Below are 12,317 nucleotides of genomic sequence, written 5' to 3' on the forward strand. Positions count from 1 at the left end.
CGCCCTGACAGGGAACACAACAGAGAGTCCCGGATGGAGAAGGAGAAAGGTGGGATGCAGAACTCAAATTCTAGTAAGAAGACCAGAATTAATGGTCTGACTGAGACTGGAGGAACCCCGGATTCTCTATTAGCCCAGAACTGAAACAATTTTTTTTTTTTTTTTTTTGAGCTTTAGGATTTCAGAATTGAAGATAAGAGATTATGGATCTATATTATCATGGATGCTTAACAGTACTAATGATCAAAACCTTAAGTGGAAAAATAAATAAAATATAAATTTATAGCTAATAATACCAAGAGGCAGAAGAGAACAAGGGGATAGTGTGTGCTTTAAAGTCAGGAAAGGTGTGCCATCAGGTTGTATCCTTTCACCATACTTATTCAATCTGCATGCTGAACAAATAATCTGAGAAGCTGGACTATATGAAAAAGAATGGGACATCAGGATTGGAGGAAGATTCATTAACAACCTGTGTTAATGCAGATGACACAACCTTGCTTGCTGAAAGTGAAGAGGACTTGAAGCACTTACTGATGAAGATCAAAGACCATAGCTTTCAGTGTGGATTACACCTCAACATAAAGGAAATAAAAATCCTCTCAACCAGACTAATAAGCAACATCATGATAAACGGAGAAAAGACTGAAGTTGTCAAGGATTTCATTTTACTTGGGTCCCTAATCAATACCTATGGAAACAGCAGTCAAGAAATCAAAAGACGTATTACATTGGGCAAATCGGCTGCAAAAAACCTCTTTGAAGTGTTGAAAAGCAAAGATGTCACCTTGAAGACTAAGGTGCGCCTGACCCAAGCCATGCTGTTTTCAACTGCCTCATATGCATGCAAAAGCTGGACGATGAATAAGGACTACGGAAGAAGAATTGACACCTTTGAATTGTGGTGCTGGTGAAGAATATTGAACATACCATGGACTGCCAAAAGACTGAACAAATCTGTCTTGGAAGAACTACAACCACAATGCTCCTTGGAAGCAAGGATGGCGAGACTGCGTCTCACATAATTTGGACATGTTATCAGGAGAGACCAGTCCCTAGAGAAGGACATCATGTTTGGTAAAGTAGAGGGCCAGTGAAAAAGAGGAAGACCCTCAACAAGATGGACTGACACAATGGCTGCAACAATGGGCTCAAGCATAACGATTGTGAGCATGGTGCAGCACCGGGCAGTGTTTCATTCTGTTGTACATAGGGTCCCTTTGAGTCAGAACTGACTCGAAGGCATCTAGACAACAACAACACCAAAGTAATTTCATGACAATCATCAAGAAATCCACCTTCCCCAAATTTTAAAGGCAATGAACCAGAGAATATAGAAAAGTCTATTTCCCACTAGCAAACGTATGTTCAATAAAGTAGTAATATTACCAGAACCAAAGTGGATAACCAGGTCCCTGGCAAAAGATATTTAGAAAAATAATGGCCAGGTTAGGGAAAAAATTAAAAAGTAGCAGAGGACTGAGGTTTAAAAAGGATCTATGCAAACGCATCTGAAAAAAATCTCAGACTTTCAGGGCTCGCTGGTGTGTTAAATTATGGAAAACTACATAAATCAACTTTCAACTACTATCAGAAAACTGGCTATGAGAAGTAAAAACTAATTTCATCATACGTTTCAGTTTCAACTGCTCACTTAAAGGTCCTGCATTTTTTAAGAGGAAGGGAACAGTCATCAAGGTTTGTAGTGACAGAATCACCACTCCTTAATTATCAGCGGTCTTACCTATATATCCAATATCTAACAAGTTGATTACCCAATTAGAAGAACAGTTTGACATTTTCTTTCACATTAACTTATATTTACCTAAATGACTCAGGATCCTAAGAGTAGGCATACAGCACCACTTAACCAAGACTACACACTAGTCCACTCACTAACATGGAGAAAACTACCAGAAACCAGCTCATCACACAGTCCCATCCCTTACAAAGTGGAAGCAAAGACAGAAATAGAGAATTCTGCAAGGGTATGCACCCTGAGCATTCTACGGATCATGCTGTGCATAAACCAAATGGAGGAAATGTAAACAGTTTTTCTCTACTTTCTAAAATCACATACACTCCCTTTCAATCATTTGAGCAGCTATGGTAACTACAGAGCCAACCCCAAACTTCAAAGATATAAAGGGGCTCCAAGATGAGACCAGCGAGGCAAGGCAGTGGGCCATATGCACAGCTCTGCTCAATCTGAGAGTCGTCACTAGCTCCACTTCTCACAGTTAAAGAGTAGTTGTTGTTGTTGATGGCACCTAACAACAATAACAACAACTACTCTTTAACCGTGAAAAGTTCGAGATTTGCCTTAAACTTTACATGTAAGTAGATATTCAAAGAGTTCTTCCATTCAAGTCATCCAGCACCCCTCAAGCACTTATCATACACCAGGCACAAGCTGGGCACGAGGAACACAAGTGCAGAAGAGAACAAATGGCACTAGAAAGGTCAAGGCACTATTATAAGAGACTCAAGATGCGTATGTCTTTGTGTAACTTTCCATCAAGCTGGAGACAAACAATATCCTTCTAATGCATACCAAACACATACTTTAAAACAAAACTGAAGGGAAGTATCACCCTGGATGATTTCCAGCAACACACAATGAAAAATGAAGACAGGAACTTGTGTGAGTCTCTAGCTTACACAGGTAAGTTATATACTGCCTTTAATAAGCATTCAGCAAAAATAGATGTATAAAAATAAATTTAGTTGGTTGGTATGAACCTGAGAGCTGAACATTTAAAACTCAAAAGCTATTTAGCCAATTCACTAATACAATCTAACTGTACAATATGACAACTATTTATCAAGTAGTTAAGTAACCTAATATCACTGAAATAACATAAATCCAAGTTCAAGGGTTCCACACATCACCTGGGCAATAAGAAATTAAGAAAAGGCAGTCAAAAAAATGCATATGTAAAATAAACATTTCAAAATATAAGATGCTTTTGAAATATACCATTGACCAGCTTCTTTGTTATTAGAAACTACCATACTTTTGAAAAAGAAAAGCTCAAACTTGACTGTTACCTAAAGAAAACAGATGATCATTATACCATCACCCCTATAATTGTCTGGTACCTGCTGAGACAGAGACTAAAGAAATCATACTTATGCCCAAAAAAAACTCTGATGCAGCCTCATACATCACAGTGAAGAATATGTTTCCTTCTACCAGACCCTAAGCTGACTATCCAAACAACATTCTAAATTTTACAGTTTCTCAGCATCCTCTAGGAAAAAAGTTTTCACTAAAACAATACTCATCTTACACTTAACATAGTTCTTCCACTAACTTCCTCGAGCCAAGCATCTCTTATTTCTTTCTAAATCTTCGTATTTATAGATATGTCCTGAGTATTCAGAACAGACTACTTCATCACCTGCTAACATTCCATTTTTAAAATCCTTAATAAAATATGTAGTCCCATGATTGATAACAGAGTAAATAAGAATACTCTATGAAAGTTCTTCCGTGTGCTAAGTTAAACGAGGGGATATTCTAGATACAAACAAAGAATTCTTTCTATTCAAGTATTTTGACCCTATTGCTTTTCATCAAAAAATAATAATTCTAATTGTTATATAGATCTTACCAAGATTGTGTCCATCTCACACTAGTAATCTTACTAGATATTTCAGTGAATATTACTGGGTTTTTATTACCAAAAGTGAACAAAAGAAATAAGTAACCACCAAACTTTCCAAAATGTCCAAGCCTTTTCAATGTATCACAGAAGGCTTAACAGAATGTACCAAAAACAAAAAAATCAAACCCGTTGCTGTCAAGTCAATTCCGACTCATAGCGACCTTACAGGACAGAGTAACACTGCCCCACAGGATTTCCAAGGAGCTGCTGGTGGATTCAAACTGCCAACCTTTTGGTTAGCAGCCTTAGCTCTTAACCACTGAGCCACGAAGGCTACACAGAATGTATATCAATCAGGGTAATAATCTACCAATTCTTAATAAGCTCAAAAGACAGATCAACTAAAATTATGCCTTTCTCCCTCCCTCTTTAGACCCAAATTTTCTCACTTTTCTTTCCACTCATAAAAGTAAAGAGCAAACAATAAGCTGCTTTAGACGCGAAGACATTAATTACTACTCCTCCCAAAGAAGTTTACTATAGGATTTGGGAACTGTTTTTATGTATCTTATGCCTAAATGTGTGAGCATGCACACACACGCACACACACAAGTGAAAGCAAAAGTTCTCAATGTGTGGGCTCAAGTGACTCACTTACCTTGTCTCAGGATTGTAGCCTAATATGTAGAAAAATGAATCCACTCGGGCTTTAAACTCTCTGGCAGCAAATATGTCAGAAAAATGAGAGATGTTGCATTTTCCTCTGAAAACGAACAACAACAAAACATTAGAAATACTCTTAATGGCTTTGCAAACCAAAATACTATTGAAAGGGAAAGGGTAGTGGAAGCATAAAATTGAATCCATGGTACTCTAAGAACATGTAGAATGAAGCTACAAACTCCACACTTGATCACCTATTCAGAAAACTGGGATTCCCAAAAAGCAGTAAAACAATGTCCAATAAGGTATATTTTGTCATTCCATTACTGCTTCACTATACAACTTTACAACTTAACTCCATTTAGCTTGCCATTTTAGCCATAAAGTAAAATTAATTAAATCACAAAGCTAAACTGGGGGATGACTGTGATGAAAGGATATTAAACAAACTAGAAAGGGGAAAAAATTAAAATCATAGTCCATTTGTTTAAAAAAAAATCCATCTAAAGCCTTTCTAAATCATCAATGCAAAATGGGCTTTTTGTTTCTGCTACAAAATGATAGGCAGAAAGTATAACTGTTAAAGTGAAAACTGATACCGTCTACTATTTCTCTGGAATACAGCTTCTAGCCTATATATATATATATGTATTTATATATATATTTGAGTCTCTCTTAACAAGCAAGAAATAAACTAACTTGGAAATTAAAAACTACAGAAATTTTATTTTTTTTTATATACAGATGAGCTTTAATATGCAGTCTTCAATTTTTCATGTAACAACACTTTCCCATAGAAATACTGCAATAAAGACCAGTAAGATTTCCAGGCCCATCTACTAACAAAAGTTAAACCATGATATAGGTAAAAACTCTACGATATTATGGAACTCCTAAGCAACGTTTCCATGCATTCCAAGTACCAAATGTAAACGCCAGAAATATTATATCATGCAGTAGTGCCCCCTCCCCCACTGTCATGAGGAGCCAGAGTGGTTGAAGCACTCTAGTGCCCTCAGTGGTCACAGTAGATAACTTTAGAGTCAAGTGGAAACCAAAGGCTGGGACTAGATTAGATAAAGTCTGGAGGATCAAAAGTCACCATTTACAACACATGCACGAATGCTTCCAGGCATGTGGCCTCCCACTGGTTGAGCAGGATTTCCATTCATATAAGGATTTCATGAGTGTACATGATAACAACATACACACCAGCTAATAGCCAAGATGTTAATGACAGGAACTGGCTAAAAGGTATCAAATTGAGGATATTCATTCACTTCCAACTAAGAAATTAAAAGTAATGTCCTCCTTTCCCCCATGGGCTTAAATAACTGTGACCAAACCCTCAGTAACACACAGAAGCTAAGATGGGCTCAGATCATTTCCATTTTTTAAACTAAATAGCAATGCTATTCATTAAAGTCCCTTTGGGAACTACAGATTAAAAAATAATCCAGGGCAATTGAGCACTTAAAATGTGGCTGATGCAACTGAGGAGAAGTGAATTTTAAATTTTATTCTATCTTAATTTAAATTTAAATAGCCACATGTGGCTAAAAAATCTGTTGCCGACAAGTCGATTCCGACTCATAGGGACCCTACAGGACTGAGCAGAACTGCCCCATAGGGTTTCCAAGGAGCAGCTGGTGGATTTGAACTGCTGACCTTTTGGTTAGCAGCCACAGCTTTTAACTACTGCACCACCAGGGCTCCACATGTGGCTAGTGGCTACCATATTGGATAGCACAGATTTGTAGATCACAGAAAGTTCTACTGGATGTACTGACTTGGAGGTAACAAGATTTAAACAAAGGAAAACATGGACTAGGATTCAACATTCCAGGCCCAAAATCTATCCCTCTAGTATTTAACTGGAACTAAAATGAGTTTCTGGAAAAGAAAAAGTTGATAAGATCACTTTTACAAATGAACAATCCCTTCACTCTGAAATTACCATCCATCTAAGTGAGTTAGTCATTAAAGCCCAGAAGAAATAGAGAAGTTCCTTTATCAGTTAAATAGAGATAATGACACTTGTCGTACTTACCCCATAAGGATATTAAGAAGAGCAAACAACACAGTCTATGAAACTTTGTATACTATTCAGCGTTATTTGAAAAAAATTATTGTCCATCATTGTCCATTACTAGAGGAGCATGATGATTATATTCTTTTGTTTTCTCACTGTTAAACTTTGGCTAAGTAATTAATGTATTAATTAAAAGTGCAAAAGCCTTAAAAAAAAAAAAACCAAACCCGATGCTGTCAAGTTGATCCCAACTCATAGCCACCCTATAGAACAGAGCAGAACTACCCCATAGGGTTTCCAAGGATCGACTAGTGGATCTGAACTGCTGACTTTTTGATAAGCAGCTGAACTCTTAACCACTGCGCAACCAGGGTTCCAGAGAAACTAGCTCTGGGAAAATAAAAATAAGTAATACATTTCTAGAAGGTAACCCAGGAACTAGAAATTAAAATAATAATATAATGTGAGGAAGTCCTAAAGAAAGGCCTGTCGAGATCACATGTCTCTAACGATCACATCTTTGTCCATTCACCTTTTTCATGCAGAATGTATGTCACAGCAAAAGCGATTGAGACTTTCACATAGGAAACTCTGAAGTATTACACCAATGAAAAATAGTACCAATATCAGAAAACTGGTATTGCAATCACCGTAACCATTTCACAGAAGCCCTAGCAACCCACAGTTCTAAATGTCTCTTAACACAAACACAGACACTGGAAATAAGATATGTTTAGGGTGGTGTTTCTCAATCTCAGAACACTGACATTTTGGATGGAATAATTCTTTGTTGTGAGGAGCTGTCCTATGCAATGTAACATACTGTACGATATTTAGCAGCATCCCTGGCCTCAACCCAGTAGCACCCTCCCGTACACTGTTATGACAATCAAAAACCAAACCCATTGATGCTAAGTTGATTCTGACTAATGACGACCCCATGGGTTTCAGAACAGAACTGCTCCATAGGGTTTTCTTGGCTGTAATATTTACAGAAGCAAATTACCAGGCCTTTCTTCTGTGGCACACCACTGGGTGGGTTCAAATTGCCAACCTTTAGGTTAGTAGCCAATCGTGAACCACTTGAGCCAACCAGGGACCTATGTGACAATCAGAAAGTATTTCCATATATTGCCAAATGTCCCCTGGGGAGGGCAAAATTGTCCCTCATTGAGAACTGGTTTAGGGAAAGCCAAAAGCAGTAGGAATAGAAGTAAATCATCTGGAAAACAACTTTGAAGCTGTAGTAAATGGGATTTTCTCTATCACTGTGTTCTCTATCAGAGCCCTGGTGGCACAGTGGTTAAGTGGTATGGCTGATAACCAAAAGGTCAGCAGTTCAAATCCACCAGCCGCTCCTTGGAAACCCTATGGGGCAGTTCTATTCTGTCTAGGGTCACTATGGGTTGGAATTGACCAGATGGCAACAGATGTTTCTGTCCTCTATCTGCTTACTGTTTACATATATGAAGGCTATTGATTTTTGCATGCTAATTTTATATCCTGCTATTTGACTGAATTCTTTTATTTTTTGATATAGTTTTATCATGGATTCTACGAGGTTTTCCACGTATACTATCATTTGCAAATAGAGATAGTTTTACTTCTTCTTTACCCTTTCTTGTGCCTCTAATGGCAATGGCTAATCCCACTAGTACAATGTGGAAAATAATGGAAACCTGTGCATCCTTTCCTGGTTCCTGATCTCAGTGGAAATGCCTCTGGTGTTTCCCCATTAAAAAAGATACTATCTTTAAGATTAAAGTATATCTCTTTTGTCACATTAAGAAAGTAATTCTCAATTTGTATTTTCTTGAGGGTTTATATCATAAATGGATGTTGAATTGCATCAAAGCCTTCTACAGAGATAATCATATGGCTTTTTTCTCTTAGATTTATTAATATGCTAGCTATATCATATTAAAAGAGTCTCTAATACTGAACCAAACTTGCATTCCTGGAAGAATACACTCCACTTGCTCATAATATATATATATATTTAAATGTTATTCAGTTAAAAAAAACAAACAGGATTTTAATAAGATCTAATGTTTTTCTTCTATTAATTTCCACTTTTATCTTTATTACTTCCTTCTTTTGCTTTCTTTTGATTTACCTTGTGGCTCTTTTTCAAGTTTAAGCTGGGAATTTAATTCATTTAATTTTTATTTTGATTGGTGTGTTTAATGGAGTTAATTTTCCTCTGATTACTGCTTTAAATGCATGCCATAAATTCAGGTAATATTTTTACTGTTGCTCTTTAAAAATTATTTAATTTCAGTTTGTAGTTCCCCTTATACCATGAGTTGTTTAAGAGGAAGTTTTAAAAATTTCCAGGTAAAAGGGCCTTTTTTGTTCTTTTGTTTGTAAACTTTAGTTTCATTGCATTACGATCTGATAAATGTTTTCTTTGTAACCTATGTGATCAATTTTTGAGTATTTGCCAAGGTACTTAAGAGGAATGTACACTCTCTTATTATTAGGGTAATGCGTTCAATAAAGGAGCCCTGCTGGCACAGTGGTTAAGAGCTAGGGCTGCTAACCAAAAGGTGGGCAGTTCGAATCCACCAGCAGTTCCTAGGAAACCCTATGGAGCACTTCTACTCTGTCCGATAGGGTCGCTGTGAGTAATGGATTTGGTTTGCAGTTCGATATATGTCTGTAAGACTAAATGATCAGGAATAAATGTAATAAAAAACGTATAAAACCCATACAGATAAAATTTAAAACACTCTGGAAAGACAGAAAAACAAAGCTGAACAAACAGAAAAACATTTCCTATACTCAGATAAGAAATTCAACATGTCATTTCTGAACAGGTCAGTAATCCATAAAATAAATCCAGTGTGATCCCAATAAAAATACCAACAAGCTATTTTATGGAATGAGGCAAGTAGTACTGAGATTTAAATGGAAAAAGAAATCACTGAAAAGGGGGCGGGGGAATAGTCCTATCAGACACTAAAACATATTATAAAGCTTTTATAATTAAAAGAGTGTAGTCCTGACACGTAAACAGACAAACACACCAACAAAACAGAATAGAAAGTCTAGATTTATACTTACAATACATAGGGAAAATAATACATGACAAAGGTGGCATCTCAAATCACTGGGGTAGAGATGAATTTTTTAATAAATAGTGTTGGGACAACTGGGTAGAATTTCTCCTTACATTTGGTGTAAGGAAAAGCTTTCTAACTATCACTCAAACCCAGAGGAAATTTTTAACAATTGGTAAATTTAACTAGATTAAAAAAAAAGTTTTCATGAAAAAAAAAAATCATAATATCAAAAGATAACTTACAAAAGTGGGAGAAAATATTTACAACCTATACCCCAGACTCATGAAGAATTTTTAAAAAGTGAGAGGCAAAAGCACGTGAACAGACAATTCACAAAAAAAGAGACAGAAATGTCCTTTGAACATATAAAAAATGTGCAAACTCACACACTGTTAGTGAAATAAAATAAAACAACACCAAGATACCATTTCTCACAGATCAGACAAAATTATTTAAAAAAAGACAACACATTCTGTTGGGATAAAAAGCAGTCTTATACACTGTTGGAGGGAATGTAAATTGGTACCGGCCTTCTAAAGGGAAATTTAGGAATATCTAGCAAATCATATATATGTAAACTTTTCAACCCAATAACCTCACTTCTAGGAAACTCCCCTAAAAATACACATCCAAAAATAAGAAAATACATACACACAAGGATATTTGTTGCAGCATCATTTATAAGTGCAAAATCCTAGAAACAACCTAAATGCCCATACACAAAAGAGCAGAATAAACTACGGTACAATCACACAATGGAGTACTATGCAGCTATAAAAAAGAATCAGCAGATCTCTATGAACTAATATAGAGCAATTTCCAGAACGTATAGTTAAGTGGAAAAAAACAAACAATCTATAGGTATGCTACCCTTCATATAAGAAAAACGCAGTTATAAGAAAATACACATAAATCTGCTCACCTGTGAAAAGAAAATACAGAAAGGATAAACCAGAAAGTAAAGAAACCAGTTACCTATAGGAAGTGAATGACACAGAGAAGAAAACAAGCAGGGAATAGAAACATGGTAACAGGGGTGATAGCTAAATCTTTTGAATCAGTCTTACATTCAGAAACAAAGAGCAAAGGTCCACATATCCTTACCTCCCCCCAAAAAAACAGACAAAATCAACAAGGAGGAAGCAAACATGAAATGCAAACACTAACAAATGAACCTAACTGTATTACAAATATGTAACACAAATAACTTAAGGGTTATGAAAGACCAGAACTCATCTAACTTTGGGAAACAGTATCTTGTCTGTATACCATAAAGCTAAAGGCAAAAATCTAATTAGTAAATGTGTTTCTTACAGGGATATGGGTTACAAATTCGGAAACTAATTTATGAGTAGTCTAGAACTCAACAAACAAAAACAAGTAAATATATCTTAAACAATAAGAATTGGGCTTCTCATTGTTGGAGAAAGAAGTTACGAATAAGAGGAGGAGGAAGAATAAAATGCACCTTGCGGTGTTGGACTAGAATCCAAGTTATCAGTACAACCGCACGATGGATAAACGGATGAATACCCACATGGGTTTATACTATATTTTACATAAATAACGCATGTCTTCTACGTTTGCCAACTACGCACGACCCCCCCCCCCGCGAGGTATTTTCGTAAGAGTGCTATGGTTACGTGTATGTGTATATACACTTTTTATTTTTTACACCAACATGTAAAAAAACTGGTACAATGGCACTTATGAAATACCTCAGAGGTGGGAGGCCGTGGCTGGCAAACAAATACAGAAGGCCTGCGTTATTTTCATAAAAACACAGTGTATTTGTATATATATTTCCTATCTCTATCCACTGAGAGTCCTAAAAGCTAGTATCTAAACATCATTATCCAATGAAAGGAAACAGGGCTCCCTGAAGAATGGTTAATTTCAATGAAAGGGCTGGGAAAATATAAGATAAGCCTGGAACATCTTGTAGAGTAGAAAATAAGTTGTCAAAAAACAAAGCAGGCTTGTCAAAAAAAATGCTGGGGACAACATGAAGTAGTTTCTAATGGCCAAATATGGAAGAATCTAAGCAACAAATAATGATAGTATTAAATTATACTCCACAATTACTGGAGGCAGAGTACAAAAGATCAGTATACAGAACACTTCAGGAAATTAAGCAAAAGGTAGAACACACAATAGAGGAAACTAAAAAGATTAGAGAAGTGCATAATGACAAATTTAACAGGCTGCAAGAATCCACAGAGAGACAGCAATCAGAAATCTAGAAGATTAACAACAAAATTACACAATTAAACAACTCAATAGAAAGTCACAGGAGAAGAATTGAGGCAATGGAAGTCAGAATTACTGAGATTGAAGATAAAGCACTTCACATCAACTTATTTGAGGAAAAATCAGATAAAAGGATTTTAAAAAATGAAGAAACCCTAAGAATTATGTGGGATTTTATCAAGAGGAATAACCTATGAGTGACTGAAGTACCATAACACAGGGGATAACAGAAAATACAGAGAGAATTGTTGAAGATTTGTTGGCAGAAAACGTCCCTGATATCGTGAAAGATGACAAGATATCTATCCAAGACACTCATCGAACCCAACATAAGGTAGATCCCAAAAGAAAGTCACCAAGACATATTATAATCAAACTTGCCAAAACCAAAGATAGACAATTTTAAGAGTGGCTAGGGATAAACGAAAAGTCATCTACAAAGGATAGTCAATAACAATAAGCTTAGACTACTCAGCACAAACCATGCAGGAAAGAAGGCAATGGGATGACATAAATAAAGACTTGAAGGAAAAAAACTGCCAGCCAAGAATTATATATCCAGCAAAACTGTCTCTCAAATATGATGGCAAAATTAGGCCATTTCCAGATAAACAGAAGTTTACGGAATTTGCAAAAACCAAACCAAAATTACAAAAAATACTAATGGGAGTCTTCCGGTTAGAAAAAGAGTAATAT

At 36.1% G+C, this 12,317-nt stretch overlaps 1 protein-coding gene across 1 annotated transcript in view; it reads right to left on the reverse strand.

Annotated features, from left to right (window-relative positions):
• RERE (arginine-glutamic acid dipeptide repeats) overlaps nucleotides 1–12,317 on the reverse strand; it is a 343,169-nt gene that overhangs the window by 184,303 nt on the left and 146,549 nt on the right. The window contains exon 7 of the mRNA XM_004385134.2: nucleotides 4,270–4,374. Within this exon, the coding sequence (XP_004385191.1) occupies nucleotides 4,270–4,374 (105 nt within the window). The remainder of the gene's footprint in view (nucleotides 1–4,269; nucleotides 4,375–12,317) is intronic.

This window comes from Trichechus manatus, unplaced genomic scaffold (assembly GCF_000243295.1).
Source record: "Trichechus manatus latirostris isolate Lorelei unplaced genomic scaffold, TriManLat1.0 scaffold00133, whole genome shotgun sequence".
Taxonomy (NCBI): domain Eukaryota; kingdom Metazoa; phylum Chordata; class Mammalia; order Sirenia; family Trichechidae; genus Trichechus; species Trichechus manatus.